At 45.9% G+C, this 14,035-nt stretch overlaps 1 protein-coding gene across 3 annotated transcripts in view; it reads right to left on the reverse strand.

Annotated features, from left to right (window-relative positions):
- Positions 1–14,035, reverse strand: part of ARMC8 (armadillo repeat containing 8) — a 208,208-nt gene that overhangs the window by 70,730 nt on the left and 123,443 nt on the right. For all 3 annotated transcript variants that reach the window (XM_065410557.1, XM_065410556.1, XM_065410555.1), the window contains 3 exons: positions 11,899–11,959; positions 5,347–5,547; positions 3,125–3,220 (listed from right to left, as the gene is read on the reverse strand). In XM_065410557.1, coding sequence (XP_065266629.1) covers positions 3,125–3,220; positions 5,347–5,547; positions 11,899–11,959 — 358 coding nt within the window. The remainder of the gene's footprint in view (positions 1–3,124; positions 3,221–5,346; positions 5,548–11,898; positions 11,960–14,035) is intronic.

The raw sequence follows: 14,035 nt of genomic DNA on the forward strand, positions 1-14,035 counted from the left end.
CCTGGAGTTGGAGGATCCTTACGTTGGGATGAAGGGTCCGCTGTCATTTTGGTGAGGTGAGGAATGGGCCAAAGGTGAGGAATTGGAGAAAATACTGCCAGCTGTGCAAGGTATGATATAAACTGATGCTTAGAGGATGAGGGTTGAGAGATTGAGGAATGGGAGGATGACAGCTTCCACTTTTGCATTCTGGGTCTCTTACGCTGTGAGCCATAATACTGCTGTGATGGGAGGAATTGGGGTGGTCAGGATCTGTGAGGTGGTTGTGAGCCGTATTTCCTCTTCTGTCCTGATGTGAAGATTTTCAGGGAGTGTAGCGTGGCCCTGGAGTCCTTTAAGGTGTGGAGCAGGGGTCGGCAACCTTTGAGAAGTGGTGTGCCGAGACTTCATTTATTCACTCTAATTTAAGGTTTCGCATGCCAGTAATACATTTTAACGTTTTTAGAAGGTCTCTTTCTATAAGTCTATAATACATAACTAAACTATTGTTGTATGTAAAGTAAATAAGGTTTTTTAAATGCTTAAGAAGCTTAATTTAAAATTAAATTAAAACGCAGAGCCCCCCGGACCGGTGGCCAGGACCTGGGCAGTGTGGGTGCCACTGAAAATCAGCTTGCGTGCTGCCTTCGGCACGCGTGCCATAGGTTGCCTACCCCTGGTGTGGAGTGATGCATCAGTCTTATTGGTGAAGGGTTTGGGCCCTTCGAACAGGAGATCCTCGAGTGTCATCTGCACTTCCTTGGGCAATCTGGAGAAGTGTAACCAGGATGCCCGCCTCATTACCACTGCCGTCGAGACCGAGTGGGCCACTGTGTCTGCGATGTCCAGTGTGGTTTGCAGCATTGTTCTGGCTGCTAACTGGCCCTCTTTGACAATGGCCTGAAATTGTCCCTTTTGTGTCTCTGAGAAGTGGTCAATAAACACGTTGAGTTTCCCTTAATTTATGTAGTCGTATTTAGCCATTACGGTTTGGTAGTTTGTGACCCTGAATTGTAACTTCGCCAAAGAGTATGCCTTCCTTCCAAAGAGGTCTAGTCTCTTCCAATCTCTATCATATGGGGTTGATTTGGCATGATGTTGCTTTCCCTGTGCATTAACCACATCTACTACTATAGAGTTACATTGAGGGTGCGTAAAGAGGAAGTCTGCCTCCTTAGGAGGAATGTAATACTTCTTGTTGGCTCTTTTGCACATTGGTACAGTGGAGGCTGGTATCTACCAGATTATCTTGGCAGGGTCCAGAAGTGCCTCGTTAATTGGGAGGACAATTCTGGAAGAGGAGGAAGCATGCAGAATATCCAAGACCCCTGATGTTGCAATGGTGGTACATGGTGTAAGGACAGGGAGAGACTGTCGTCCTGGTCACTGTACGACTCCCTGCTGGAGAAGGGTGGAGCTGACTGGGACGCTGTAGGTAAATGGCCCAGTGCCACTGGTGATTCCAGGGATCTAGATATGCTTAGTAATGGGGCTCCAGTACCAAGTAGCAGGGACTCCAGTTACTCCGTGACCATAAGGTCCCTCGAGAAACAGAACTCCTGAGGTACCGTTGATATGTTCAGTGCTGTCAAGGAGTGCCGGTGCTGACTTGTCAGTACTGATGGCTGTTTATGGGAGGAATGCTCTGATGAGGGTTGCTTTGATGCACTCGATGCCGAGGGTGGATTTGCCAATGCTGATCTCTTAGAGGTGGTACAGTCTCTGTCCTCATCCCTGGTGGGCAGTGCTGTTGCTTCTAAGCCTATGCACATAAAGGCCTTTAGGTGCCATGGCAAAGTTCGTACTGGAGGGTTCCTGATGTTTCTGGGTACCGCACTTCAGAGCCGTCGGTACCAAGGTAACTGAGGATGCTGGGGATCCTCTCTGGCTGGTCAAGGACTCGGTTTGAGGACTTGGAACCTTTTTTCTAGAGGCTTTGAGGGGGGAGTCAGCCGACTTTTTCCATGATCTCACCCCTGTGGGGGTTGAAGGCTCTGGGGACAATCTGCATCTTGATGAGGCTTCAGGGCCAGGGTCAATTGGCAGCTGAAGTGCACCCTCCATGAGGAGAAGTTTCAACTTGAGCTCTGGAGTTCTTACAAGATCTCACCATTAGCAGTTGGCAGAAGGTGCACTTCTGCAGAATGTCTCTCTCTCCAAGGCACCGGACGCAATGAGAGTGTCTGTCCATTATTGTGATTGCCTCCTTGCAGGAGAGGCACCTTTGAAGCCGGGGTAATTGGGTATGCCCCTGCAGGGGCAACTCCCCCCCCCCCAACAAAAGGCAGGAAATGGTGAAAGAAAAAGGTTTTTTTTGTTTTTTTTTTGTTTTAACTGAAAAATGGAAACTCTAAACTACTAAAAAGAAATGGAAACTCTAAGAATAGCTACCATTTATATTAAACACTATCAATGTAAAGAAGGAAGAGAATACTGCTCGTTCCATTCGAGGCCAAAGGCGGTCGAGAAGGAACTGAAGCCAGTTTGCCCATGCAGTGCTAGATAGCCTAGAGGCAGACCACGAGGGAGGGAGATTACATGTGAACACTCCTACCAAATTTCTCCAATTAGAGGTGCAGGGGCACCGATACACCTCAGTGGAGCACCCATAAGGACACTGCTCGAAGAACAACACAGGGATATGCTATATATCAAAACAGTTTTTAGACATTTTTAATTTCTGCTGACCACTTACCATAAACACATCACTTAACAAAGCTTTATATACACAATATTTGCATACTAGCAAAAATTAAGAATATAACTAGGCCATATATTGAAGGACAATATACAATGAGAGATGTGAATTTCTTTATGGCATTAGAAAGGAGGTGTTTCCATAAATAAGCATTTATAGTATATTTTGTCAAAGTGTTTGTTGCTTCACAGTGTGAAATCAAATTTCTCTGGAACTTATGCAAAAGAAGTGCACCATAAGGTTAACATAACACATTATTTGTCAATCCAACATGTTCACACTAGAACAAAAACCAAACTTGCATTCTATTCATTCTTCACTTATGCTTTTATTCTCTTTGCTTTATCTCATTCAATCAGTGATAATGCACTCCACCCAGGACTTCCAGGTTGATGTCTCTCCCTGCATGACGGCTGCCAACACCAAAGGACCCTCTCCTAGACTCACCTTCTTTCGGATGTCTTCATCATTTGCTCCAAGTGAAGCATACAGCTTGAACGCAGCCTGGCGCAGTTCGTGAGCATGCTTTAAATCATGGTCAAGCTATTGAAAAAAGGTAAATCAAAGTCAGATACTTTATGAGAGAGCATTTAAACTTGCACATGGTATTTTCTTAATTGTTATAGATTAGTGCCCGTTTACTCGGGTTTTGATTGCATTACACACCAAACAGGCAGGATCACCACTGAACCTGCAGATTAACTTTAAGTATGTGTTTATGTCCCATTGAAGTTAATAATTAAAGTTAAGCACACATGTGAGTGCTTTGCTGAATTGTAGCCTATACAGATAAACAGTAATAACCAAGCAACATATGTATGCAACCTCTCAAAATACAGGATGAGATTAGTTACGTTTTTCCAGACAAAATGAGTCCCACTCTCTTCTTCCTCTACAAGCCAGACCAAAATGTCCTCCTTTCGCCATGCCCATCCCACAGAAAGAGTTACATGGTCAGATTGGGGGAAAACAACTAGATTTACTAGGATCTAGATATCAGAGGGGTAGCTGTGTTAGTCTGTATCCACAAAAACAATGAGGAGTCTGGTGGCACCTTAAAGACTAAGATTTATTTGTGCATAAGCTTTTGTGGGTAAAAAACCCATTTCTTCAGATGCATGGAGTGAAAATTACAGAAACAGGCATAAATATATATTGGCACATGAAGAGAAGGGAGTTACCTTACCTTACAGTCACCTCCTCATCAATTATTGGGAATGGACCACATCTACCCTGATTGAATTGGCCTTCAACATTGGTTCTCCACTTGTAAGGTAACTCCCTTCTCTTCATGTGCCAATATATATTTATGCCTATTTCTGTAATTTTCACTGCATGCATCTGAAGAAGTGGGTTTTTACCCATGAAAGCTTATGCCCAAATAAATCTGTTAGTCTTTAAGCTGCCATAGGATCTAGATAAGCAGTCCCAATAAAAAGGGATGGTATCAAGGGACCAAAACTGCTCTTAGAACTTTGGCCGAAAGGCTCCAACAGATGAAGCAATGGTATCTATTTAATTCAACGTGAAAAACGCTGTCAAGGGAATTTTGAGGTTGCAGGGTAAAACACTCAAAAGTCAGGAAATGCCAAAGGTAAATTTGTCTGAGTAAGCTTAACTCTGCCTCAGTGCATCCACATTACAGTATAGTACATTACTTCATGATTATATACAATTTTTCAAATAGAACAATCAATGTATCCTGCAGAGCCCTGCCTCATTCCACCTACAACTTACAAGATATTATCCATTGCACAAGATACACTCACCACATGGCTGAGTTGGACATACATGTGCAATGCTGCTGACATTTACTCTGGACATTCATAAAAAGCGCTAAAACACAGAGTCAGACTCAGGTCTGGAATGTTGGTTTTTTGATTCTCTAGCCAATGTCTAATGCTTCCCAGCCAGTTACTGAACCTCTTTTTTGTCTTATTTATTCAATTGAAAATTTGCTCACAATTCTTTGTACTTATGTGGTATTTTTTCATCTGTGGCTCTCAGAGCATTTTGTAAACATGGGTAAGCAGGAGCAGCCCCATATTACAGGAGTTTGAGAACTAAATCTGCCAATTGTGATTTCCTGGGCTATTCCAGAACCAAAGGGGATTAGAGGACCTTTGTCTTTTTTGAGTACATTCCAAATCAGTGGAAGAAGGGGCAGGGGAAGGCCAAGAATACTTTCCATCCCTGGGATCACCATTCCTTTCTTATGTTCTCCCTTCCCCAGTGAGAGGAGGGGAGTTAGAGAGAGTAAGCAAGAGAGGGAGACTGAGTCTGCAACTCCATGCTCCCATTGCAAAGGAGGCTAAAGAGCTGTCTAGAAGGTGGTGGAGTAGGTGTTTGTGCAGAGTGCTTGGCTAACAGGCCTTTGCCTGCTCATTGCTCCTACAGTGTTATTTGCCTGGAATGTTCCTCCTCAGTGTGGGAGGAGGGAGAGTCATACAACAAAAGAAAGATCTTGTGCCTAAAGAGCCAAAAACATTGAGGGCCTGATCCAACTCGCACTGATTTCAAGAGGAGTAGGGTCAGGCATTAATACAGCAGTGCAACAATTGAAAGACAATTTTAATTAAAGTTCTGCGTACTTAAGACACACATTTGCAGTTTCAAAATCTCTTTAATGTACTCTGAGAAGTTCTGAACTGACAGAGAAAAACACATACCCTTTTGATATCGGTGATTGCACTGACTGAGCTGGGATACTTGAAGTAGTCAGAAAGCATTGCAATAAGATGGTCTGTAATACTGGCGATTCTCTGGAGCTCAACATCTGTTTCAATTAGATAGGCAAGTGTTTCGGCTCCTTCTACTCGTTCCTCCAACAATCTTTCCTTACTACACATCCGAACCAAACTTGGCAGTGTCTGGAGGGTACAGAATTCAACTTTAGTTTCAGAGAAGATAATTTGTAAGTCTTTATAGATTCCATTTCAGTTTGATGTCTAGAACAAGTTTCCTCACCAAAGTTTCTTAAAGAAAAAAAGGTTCAAATGGTTGTGGGAATATACGCACAAATTAAGTTCAACTTATTTAATTATAGGCTCTTCTTAGCACTCGTCACTGCACTATAGGGTTCTCTCCTGCCATCTTTTTTGGTCATAATACTCTTTGCAAACGCCATGTCCCAAAAGGGCTCACAATCAAAATGTTCTGTATGGAAGTTCAAATGTCCACTTAATAGTCTTTACTTGCAAAGCTTTACTTGTGCTGTAGAAAAGAACTCTGTTATTTGTCCCCAGAACTCACCAGCACTGATATGGAAGAGGCTTCTAGGTACCAAGGTAAAAATGAGCACATCAAGTATCCCACTTTGATTCTAACATTCCCAATTCAGTATTGCCACAAGAAGCAGCTTCTGGAAGTAGGAATAGAGTGATTCCGAAACAAAAATACAAACAAGAACATGTCTCATACTCATGGTGTAAATAAAAAAGCTGAGTTCCTTAGCAATAACTGGAGTGCTAGAAAAATATTGCCTTCATGTAGTCCAACTCCTGGAATCTGCATATCAAGCTGTGAGACCTGAGAATGACTGAAAGCAGAAAGCCTCAAGAGATGTCCATGGGCTATCCCTCATGAAGATGAGCAGTGAGACAAAGATTAGAAAGAGGCATGTGGCCTCTCCTCATTTATTTAATGTCCCCTGGACTGGAAACACAGGGGGCCTGATGCAGCAGGAAAGGAGTGTGAGGGAGTATAGGTCTGTGGAGACCATATATTATTAGAACTCCAATTACAAGTAAGTAATCTAGTTTTCCACTAGTGACATTGCCACCAAAGAGTCATTGGGGATCAGGCATGCAGCAATCCGCCACAGTAGAGGGATTGTGAGATACTTATCTCAATATGGGCATCTGATCTAGGTTTGTTATTGAGAATATGTTGGTAAAAATGTACAATGAGTTTCATATGGTCACTCTGAAAATCTTTAGCTCTGGATCCCATCTATTATGCTCACTCTTGCCATAGGATCTGCTGTAGCTGTAGTGGGACAGGGCGCTAAAGGCCACTTGGAACTAAAAGTCTGTCTGCAAACAACAGATCTGAATACAAAGGTGGATCTATTTGGTCAGCCTTTGCACCCTTCCTCCAAATCCAATAATATGGAGGTTTTCCAGAAAATCCTGCTCCTATTCAAGTGATAAATGAGTGCCTGCTTCACAGTCAACTTGTGGAGCAAAGCTGCCTCAGACAAGTCAGAAGATCTAGTAAAGAAAATCTGCAAGAAGACCAGAGACCACCTGCAGCAAGGCGAGACGAACTGGGACTGTTCTTAATGTGGTCTTTGAATGCTGAGTGGGGAGTGTTGGCTGGGAAGGCAGGGGAGGTTGGCTAGGACGGTCTGCATTGGGGGATGGGAGACTGGCCGTGAGGGAGAATTCCTAAGCATGTAACATGAGAACCCAGGAAGGGGTTAGAGGCCAGGTGACACCTTTGCCCGGGAAACTGAACAAAGGCTGTGGGAGGGGACGCTGGGGAGAGAGTTTCAGGAGCTGGCTGGTGGAATGTCTGGGAGGCAGACAGGGCTCTGACCTCCCAAGGGGGCTGTGGTGCCCTGGGACCCCAAGATGGACCTAACTGGGGGGGCTCCTGTTGTCTGTGCCTGCAAGACTTGTCTTGGACTGTGTTCCTGTCGTCTAAATAAACCTTCTGCTTTACTGGCTGGCTGAGAGTCATGGTGAATCGCAGGAAGCCGGGGGTGCAGGGCCTTGTGTCCCCCCACACTCCGTGACAACTGGTGGCAGCGGCGGGATCTACTGCACCCCGTGGACAGCGCTTCCTGCAGTAAGTGACTGGGGAGCAGTAAAACGAAGGGGGATTGACGGGGACCAGGCGTGCTGAAGAGTCAGAGAGAGACGGTTTCAGGGGGCGATTCACCCCTGGGACTGTGTGACCAGCGAGAAGGACTTCTGCAGTAACAGGGTCCCCCGGGGGATCGCAAGGGAGGTGGTGACCTCGAGAAGGGCTGGCACACCAGGGGTTCTCCTTGGAAACTGGGGAGCGGTGAGCACCCAGGCCTGTGAGTGGCCAGCAGGAAGATGTATGCCAAGCGGCTTAAGAGCGACCTGGTGGAGCTGTGCAAGCAGAGGGGGCTGCGCAGTGGGAGGCTCACCAAAGAACAGCTCATTGCCCAGCTGGAGGAGGGAGATCGCTCGAATGAACTGATCCTTGTCTCTGAGGGAAGCAGCCTTGCAAATGCAGCGCAGGCACCAGTGTCTGTCCCATCTGGGAGTGGTCAGCTGAGGGCTTCCCGAGACCCCTCCTTCCTATGCCTAGGGGAAGGGTGGGGAGGAGCCCAGCAAATACCGAGGGCACCGTGACCCCCCCGGCCAGCAGGGGATGCTCCCGGCGACGCTCGGCATCCGTGGTGCGGAAGCGGCTGGAATGGGAGAAAGAGCTAAAACTGCGAGAGCTGACAGATCGTGAACAACAGAGACAGCATGAATGGGAGGAGAAAGAGAAACAGAGACAGCATGAAGAGAGATAGAGGCATCATGAACTGGAGCTGGCGAGGCTGAGGGGCAGCGAGCCCCCGGCTGCGGTGAGTGAGGGGGGACCCAGGACTGCACAGAGCTTTGATAAGTGCATCCTGGCCCCACGTAAGGAGGGGGAGGACATGGATGACTTCCTGGATGCCTTTGAGACGGCCTGCGAGCTGCACCAGGTTGATCCTGCGGACAGACTCCGGGTTCTCACCCCCTTACTGGACCCCAAAGCCGTGGCATTGTACCGCCAACTGGAAGAGGCGGAGAAAGGGGACTACGAACTATTCAAAAAGACCCTGCTACGTGAGTTTGGGCTGACTCCTGAGATGTACCGGGAAAGGTTCCGGAGTCAGGATAAAACCCCTGAGATCTCATATCTGCAACTAGCCGTCCGCATGGAGGGATATGCCAGCAAGTGGGCAGATGGAGCCCAGATGAAGGAGGACCTGGTTAAGTTGCTGGTACTGGAGCAACTATATGAGCGGTGCCCATCCGACATGAGGCTGTGGTTGAGGGACAAAAAACCAGAGAACCCACGACATGCAGGCGAACTTGCCGATGAGTTTGTAAAGAGCCGGTCAGGGGATAACAGGGCGGAGTCCCAAAGGAACAGTCCCACCACAACGCAGAGAGAGAGTCACCATGGGACCTCCCAGCGGGGAAATATGGAGAACCCCCACCAAAGGGGAACATCCAGCGTCAGGTCCATCCGACCCACCCGAGGGGACCCACGGGACATGGGCTGCTATCACTGTGGCCAAAGAGGCCACATACAGGCCCAGTGCCTCAGGCTCAGGGACAGACTGAGCGGACCCAACCCACAGAGGGTTGACTGGGTAGAGACCCAGCCGGACGAGGGGAAGACGGCCCAGGCAAGGGGGGCTGACAGCTTCCCAATGGCTCAGGAGAGAGGAGGGCCCCAGGCCAGCTCCTCTGGGGGGCTGGATGCTCCAGACTCAGGGTTTTTGGTTTATACGGTGGGCGCGGGGCTGTCCCTCCGGAGAGAGTACCTTGTTTCCCTGGAGGCGGATGGGAGGAAGGTCAATGGATACTGGGATACGGGCGCAGAGGTCACGCTGGCCCGGCCCGAGGTGGTGGACCCAGATCAGGTGGTGCCCAACATCTACCTGACCCTGACGGGGGTGGGCGGAACCCCAGTCAAAGTGCCCGTGATGAGGGTACACCTGAAGTGGGGGGCCAAGGAGGGCCCCAAGGACGTGGGGGTACACCCGTATTTGCCCACTGAGGTGTTGAGGGGGGGACCTGGAGGACTGGCCAAGCAACCCCCAGGGTGCCCTGGTTGTGACCCGTAGTCAGAGCCGGCGAGGGGCACTGCGCCCTGACAACAGGGAGGGTGCCTTGCCCGAGGCGCAGGACCCTAATCTGGTGGGGAGGGAACGCCCAGGGGCACGGCTCAGGGAGGCTGCGGCTTCAGACCCAGCCGGCTAGAGAGAGCAGGTGGTCATCCCTGATACCGGCTTGATATCTCCGCTTGATACTGGCTGCCAACTAGACATGGAGCCATTGATCACTACCCCTTCGAACCCGACGATCTAGCCAGCTTTCTATTCATCTTATAGTCCATTCATCCAGCCCATCCTTCTTTAAACTTGCCGGCAAGAATACTGTGGGAGACCGTATCAAAAGCTTTGCTAAAGTCAAGGAATAACACGTCCACTGCTTTCCCCTCATCCACAGACCCAGTTATCTCCTCACAGAAGGCAATTAGGTTAGTCAGGCATGACTTGCCCTTGGTGAATCCATGCTGACTGTTCCTGATCACTTTCCTCTCCTCTAAGTGCTTCAGGATTGATTCCTTGAGGACCTGCTCCATGATTGTTCCAGGGACTGAGGTGAGGCTGACTGGCCTGTAGTACCCTGGATCCTCCTCCTTCCCTTTTTTAAAGATGGGCACTACATTAGCCTTTTTCCAGTCATCCGGGACCTCCCCCGATCGCCATGAGTTTTCAAAGATAATGGCCAATGGCTCTGCAATCACATCTGTCAACTCCTTTAGCACCCTAGGATGCAGCGCATCCGGCCCCATGGACTTGTGCTCGTCCAGCTTTTCTAAATAGTCCTGAATCACTTCTTCCTCCACAGAGGGCTGGTCATCTCCTCCCCATGCTGTGCTGCCCAGTGCAGCAGTCTGAGAGCTGACCTTGTTTGTGAAGACAGAGGCAAAAAAAGCATTGAGTACATTAGCTTTTTCCACATCCTCTGTCACCAGGTTGCCTCCCTCATTCAATAAAGGACCCACCACTTTCCTTGACTTTCTTCTTGTTGCTAACATACCCGAAGAAACCCTTCTTGTTACTCTTAACATCTCTTGCTGGCTGCAACTCCAAGTGTGATTTGGCCTTCCTGATTTCACTCCTGCATGCCTGAGCACTATTTTTATACTCCTCCCTGTCCAATCTTCCACTTCTTGTAAGCTTCTTTTTTGTGTTTAAGATCAGCAAGGATTTCACTGTTAAGTCTTCTATGAAAAGACTTCAAATCTGAGACCTGAAGTGTTTGGGAGAGGATCTTGTGTTGCTGCTGACAACTCTGATGGGAGTTGGGGTTCTACTCTTTGTCTGCTAAGGCCTTATCCACAGCAGGAGTTTTCTCCCACTCCCAGCTAGGGGCAAAAAGGTCACACATGTCAAAGAGATGCTATGAACGCTGCTCAACCACACATCTAGATTGTGTATTTCTTAAGCCTAAACGGTCTCCCATTATCTGGGATGATGGATACAGAAGTCTCACTGGACAGACAGCTCTTAAACCTACCAAATTCTACTACTATTCAAACAATTAACAGACTGAACAAGGGAATGCCTGGTTCTTTAACTGCATTGTCAAGCATACAATGAGGAAGTGAGAAATGCTTAAGAGGGCACATTCTTTGTATCCCTCAGCTCTAGAATGTTCAGATCTCTAGTTGATACATGATCGTTCTAGATTTCAGTGTTAGCCATGGTTCTGTAACTAACCAGAAAGTTGTGTAATTCCTACAGGAGTGCTCTAAAACGGCAATTTTCTGACAGAAGGCTGGATATGCAAATCATACCTAACACACCATGATAACAGTCTCAAAAATTTCACTTGCCAACCACCATATAAGAAACAATGATGAACACAAAAGTGTCCACACAGATCCTTAAGAAAAATATTTTATGAAACTATTATTAGCAGAGATGCTTTTTCAGATTAAAAAATATAAACTGAAGCAAGCACTGAGAGTACCATCTGTTGACTACCGTCTCTTAAAACAAAAAAACATGAATGACAGGTTTTCACTTGCATTCAGACAGCAGCCTGATGAAATCGTTTTGCATGTTCTTTCCAAATGATTGTCCAATACTGCAGTGCAACTTTTAATTTTTAAGTTTCTGCAACTTGACAAATATAAAATGAATTTTGTATCAAACTTTTTTTCTGGATTCAGACTTACTGTATCTAGCTTAATAAACAGAATTAAAATGTCACCACTATTAAATATTAAATATTGCTACATAGAGAGATTTTCAAAGGCATAAATGGGAGTTAAGCACCTCATTTTTAAAGGGAGCTGGACAACTAACTGCACTTTGTGCCTTTGAAATGCTCCCCCATAGAATCAATAGTGCTTTTGTAACACTTTATGACAGACGTACACAAATAAAATTGTGACAAACACGTAGTGTGATAAAACTCTGGTTTAACTGTTGCTTAAATTTCAAACAAATTATGTAACCAGCTTACCTTTAAAACAATGCAGATATCATCTGTCTGGATTGCTCCTGCTCTGCACATGTAAGTAAGGCTGTAACAAGACAGCAGAATATAAACGCACTTACTTCCAGCTTTTATAAACATTAAAAAGTTATTATAAAAAGAATGGCTGTGCCAATGGAATAACTACTTGACTTGGTTATAACACCCATTTTAACACATGAAGTTTTACTGGGCTCAGACACCATTCCATATAATACTTGAATAATACAATTTATTTTTCTACATGCAGCTTTAAAGACTTAGCTGTCAAACCCTGAAATGACTAGCAATGGTAAGAGGGGTTTGGTTTTGCTCTTGCTGACACCACCATAAGTTTGGAATCATTTTATCAAAATCAGAGAACACAGAATTGGGACCTACGTTTACAAGAACAAAGTATAAAATGCACTGGAGAACCAGGTTATTGCCCTGATTCAGGAAAGTATCTCTATTAGGCCACGACTTAAGCATGTGCTTAAATCCCATTGAAGTAAATTTAGGACTTAAATCCATTCCTATTAATGATAGCATGTAAGCATGTGCTACGTGCTTTCCTGACTCGAGTTACATGTACATAAAATGGCAGAGTACATGTTGTTATGGAGCCTTACATTTTGAATTTCCTAACTTTTGCACATTTAAATGTTCAGCCCTAACATTGTAATGAAGTAGCATTTTGTAGTTAATCTCCTTCTTTAAAATAAAAAAAAGCTGCAAGCAAATTAACTTGTTTGTGTTCTCACAATCAACTGAGCATCATGGTCCCTGAAGAAAGTGTGCCCTCCTTCCAGATACTAGGGTGCTTACTAAACACCCTATGTTCTTTGAAAAGTACTCCCTGAGACTGTGGCACTGGGGAAGGGGTACAGGAAAGACTGGTAGCAGGGTTAAGGAAACACTAACTAGATAGAGGGTGACAAGAAAGAGATCATGGAATTGTGGGTTGAGGGAAATTGGGTGAGGTTGTTACAGGCTTGTTGGAGAAGAATCAGAGGTACTCAAAGGCAATAAGTAATTTTATAGGGTTTATAGTATTGCAGAAAGTGGGATCTGAAAGACACACCAAGATATTTTCCTAGGTGGAATGGAGGTTGTCTCAGGCTTCTTGGAGGATCCCCAGGTGTCTCAAAAGAAAGGTGCAATGGGAGCTATTATGTCTTCCCCTACATTTCTAATGACACTGGAGGGGGCTCTAAGGAAATGTCAGGTTTCTGCTTGGTCCAGCTATCCATTTAAATTTAAAAAAATCATGTATAAGTTTAAGAAATTTGCCAAAATTAGAACAAAAATAAATTACTTACATATCAAAATTAAAGTTAAAAAGGGAGAGAACCCTCAGTCTATTGAAGTCTGTGTTAACTACTCAGGAGTAAGTAGGGATGGCAGTTAGGAAGTCATAGATATCCAAGCACTTAGGCCTGGTCTACACTAACCCCCAAATTCGAACTAAGGTACGCAACTTCAGCTACGTGAATAACGTAGCTGAAGTCGACATACCTTAGTTCGAACTTACCGCGGTTCAGACGCGGTCCACACGCGGCAGGCAGGCTCCCCGTCGACTCCGCGGTACTCCTCTCGCCGAGCTGGAGTACCGCAGTCGACGGCGAGCGCTTCCGGGATCGATATATCGCGTCCAGACCAGACGCGATAAATCGAACCCGGAAGTTCGATTGCCAGCTGTCGAACTACCGCGGTAGTGTAGACCTGGCCTTACTGTCATGATATCTGGCACCACTTACATGTACATAATTAAAAACAAGTACTTCTACAAAGGTAACAAATTTGATCCTGCCCTAAGCCACCCATCTACTAATGATAAACCCAGCTAAAAACCTGCAATAAAGAAAAGGCTAAATTAAAGAGGTCACGTTACAACTCTCCCTTAAAAGTGAGCAGATGGGATCTTGCAGTCAGCGGAGGTGAACCCCACGGCAGGGATATTTCACTGAGATTGACATTACCAACCTCACAAAACCAACAGGGGAGTACTGCATGCTCTTGTTATTTCTGCGATTGGTTAGAAGGAGACAGCCTGTCTCTCAAATAGCTGCGTCTTCGGCCCAGCTAGGACTCGTCTACACAAGAAAGTTGCACCGTTTTAACTTAAATCGGTTTTAGTTAAATT

Source organism: Emys orbicularis, chromosome 9 (assembly GCF_028017835.1).
Source record: "Emys orbicularis isolate rEmyOrb1 chromosome 9, rEmyOrb1.hap1, whole genome shotgun sequence".
In the NCBI taxonomy this organism is placed as follows: domain Eukaryota; kingdom Metazoa; phylum Chordata; order Testudines; family Emydidae; genus Emys; species Emys orbicularis.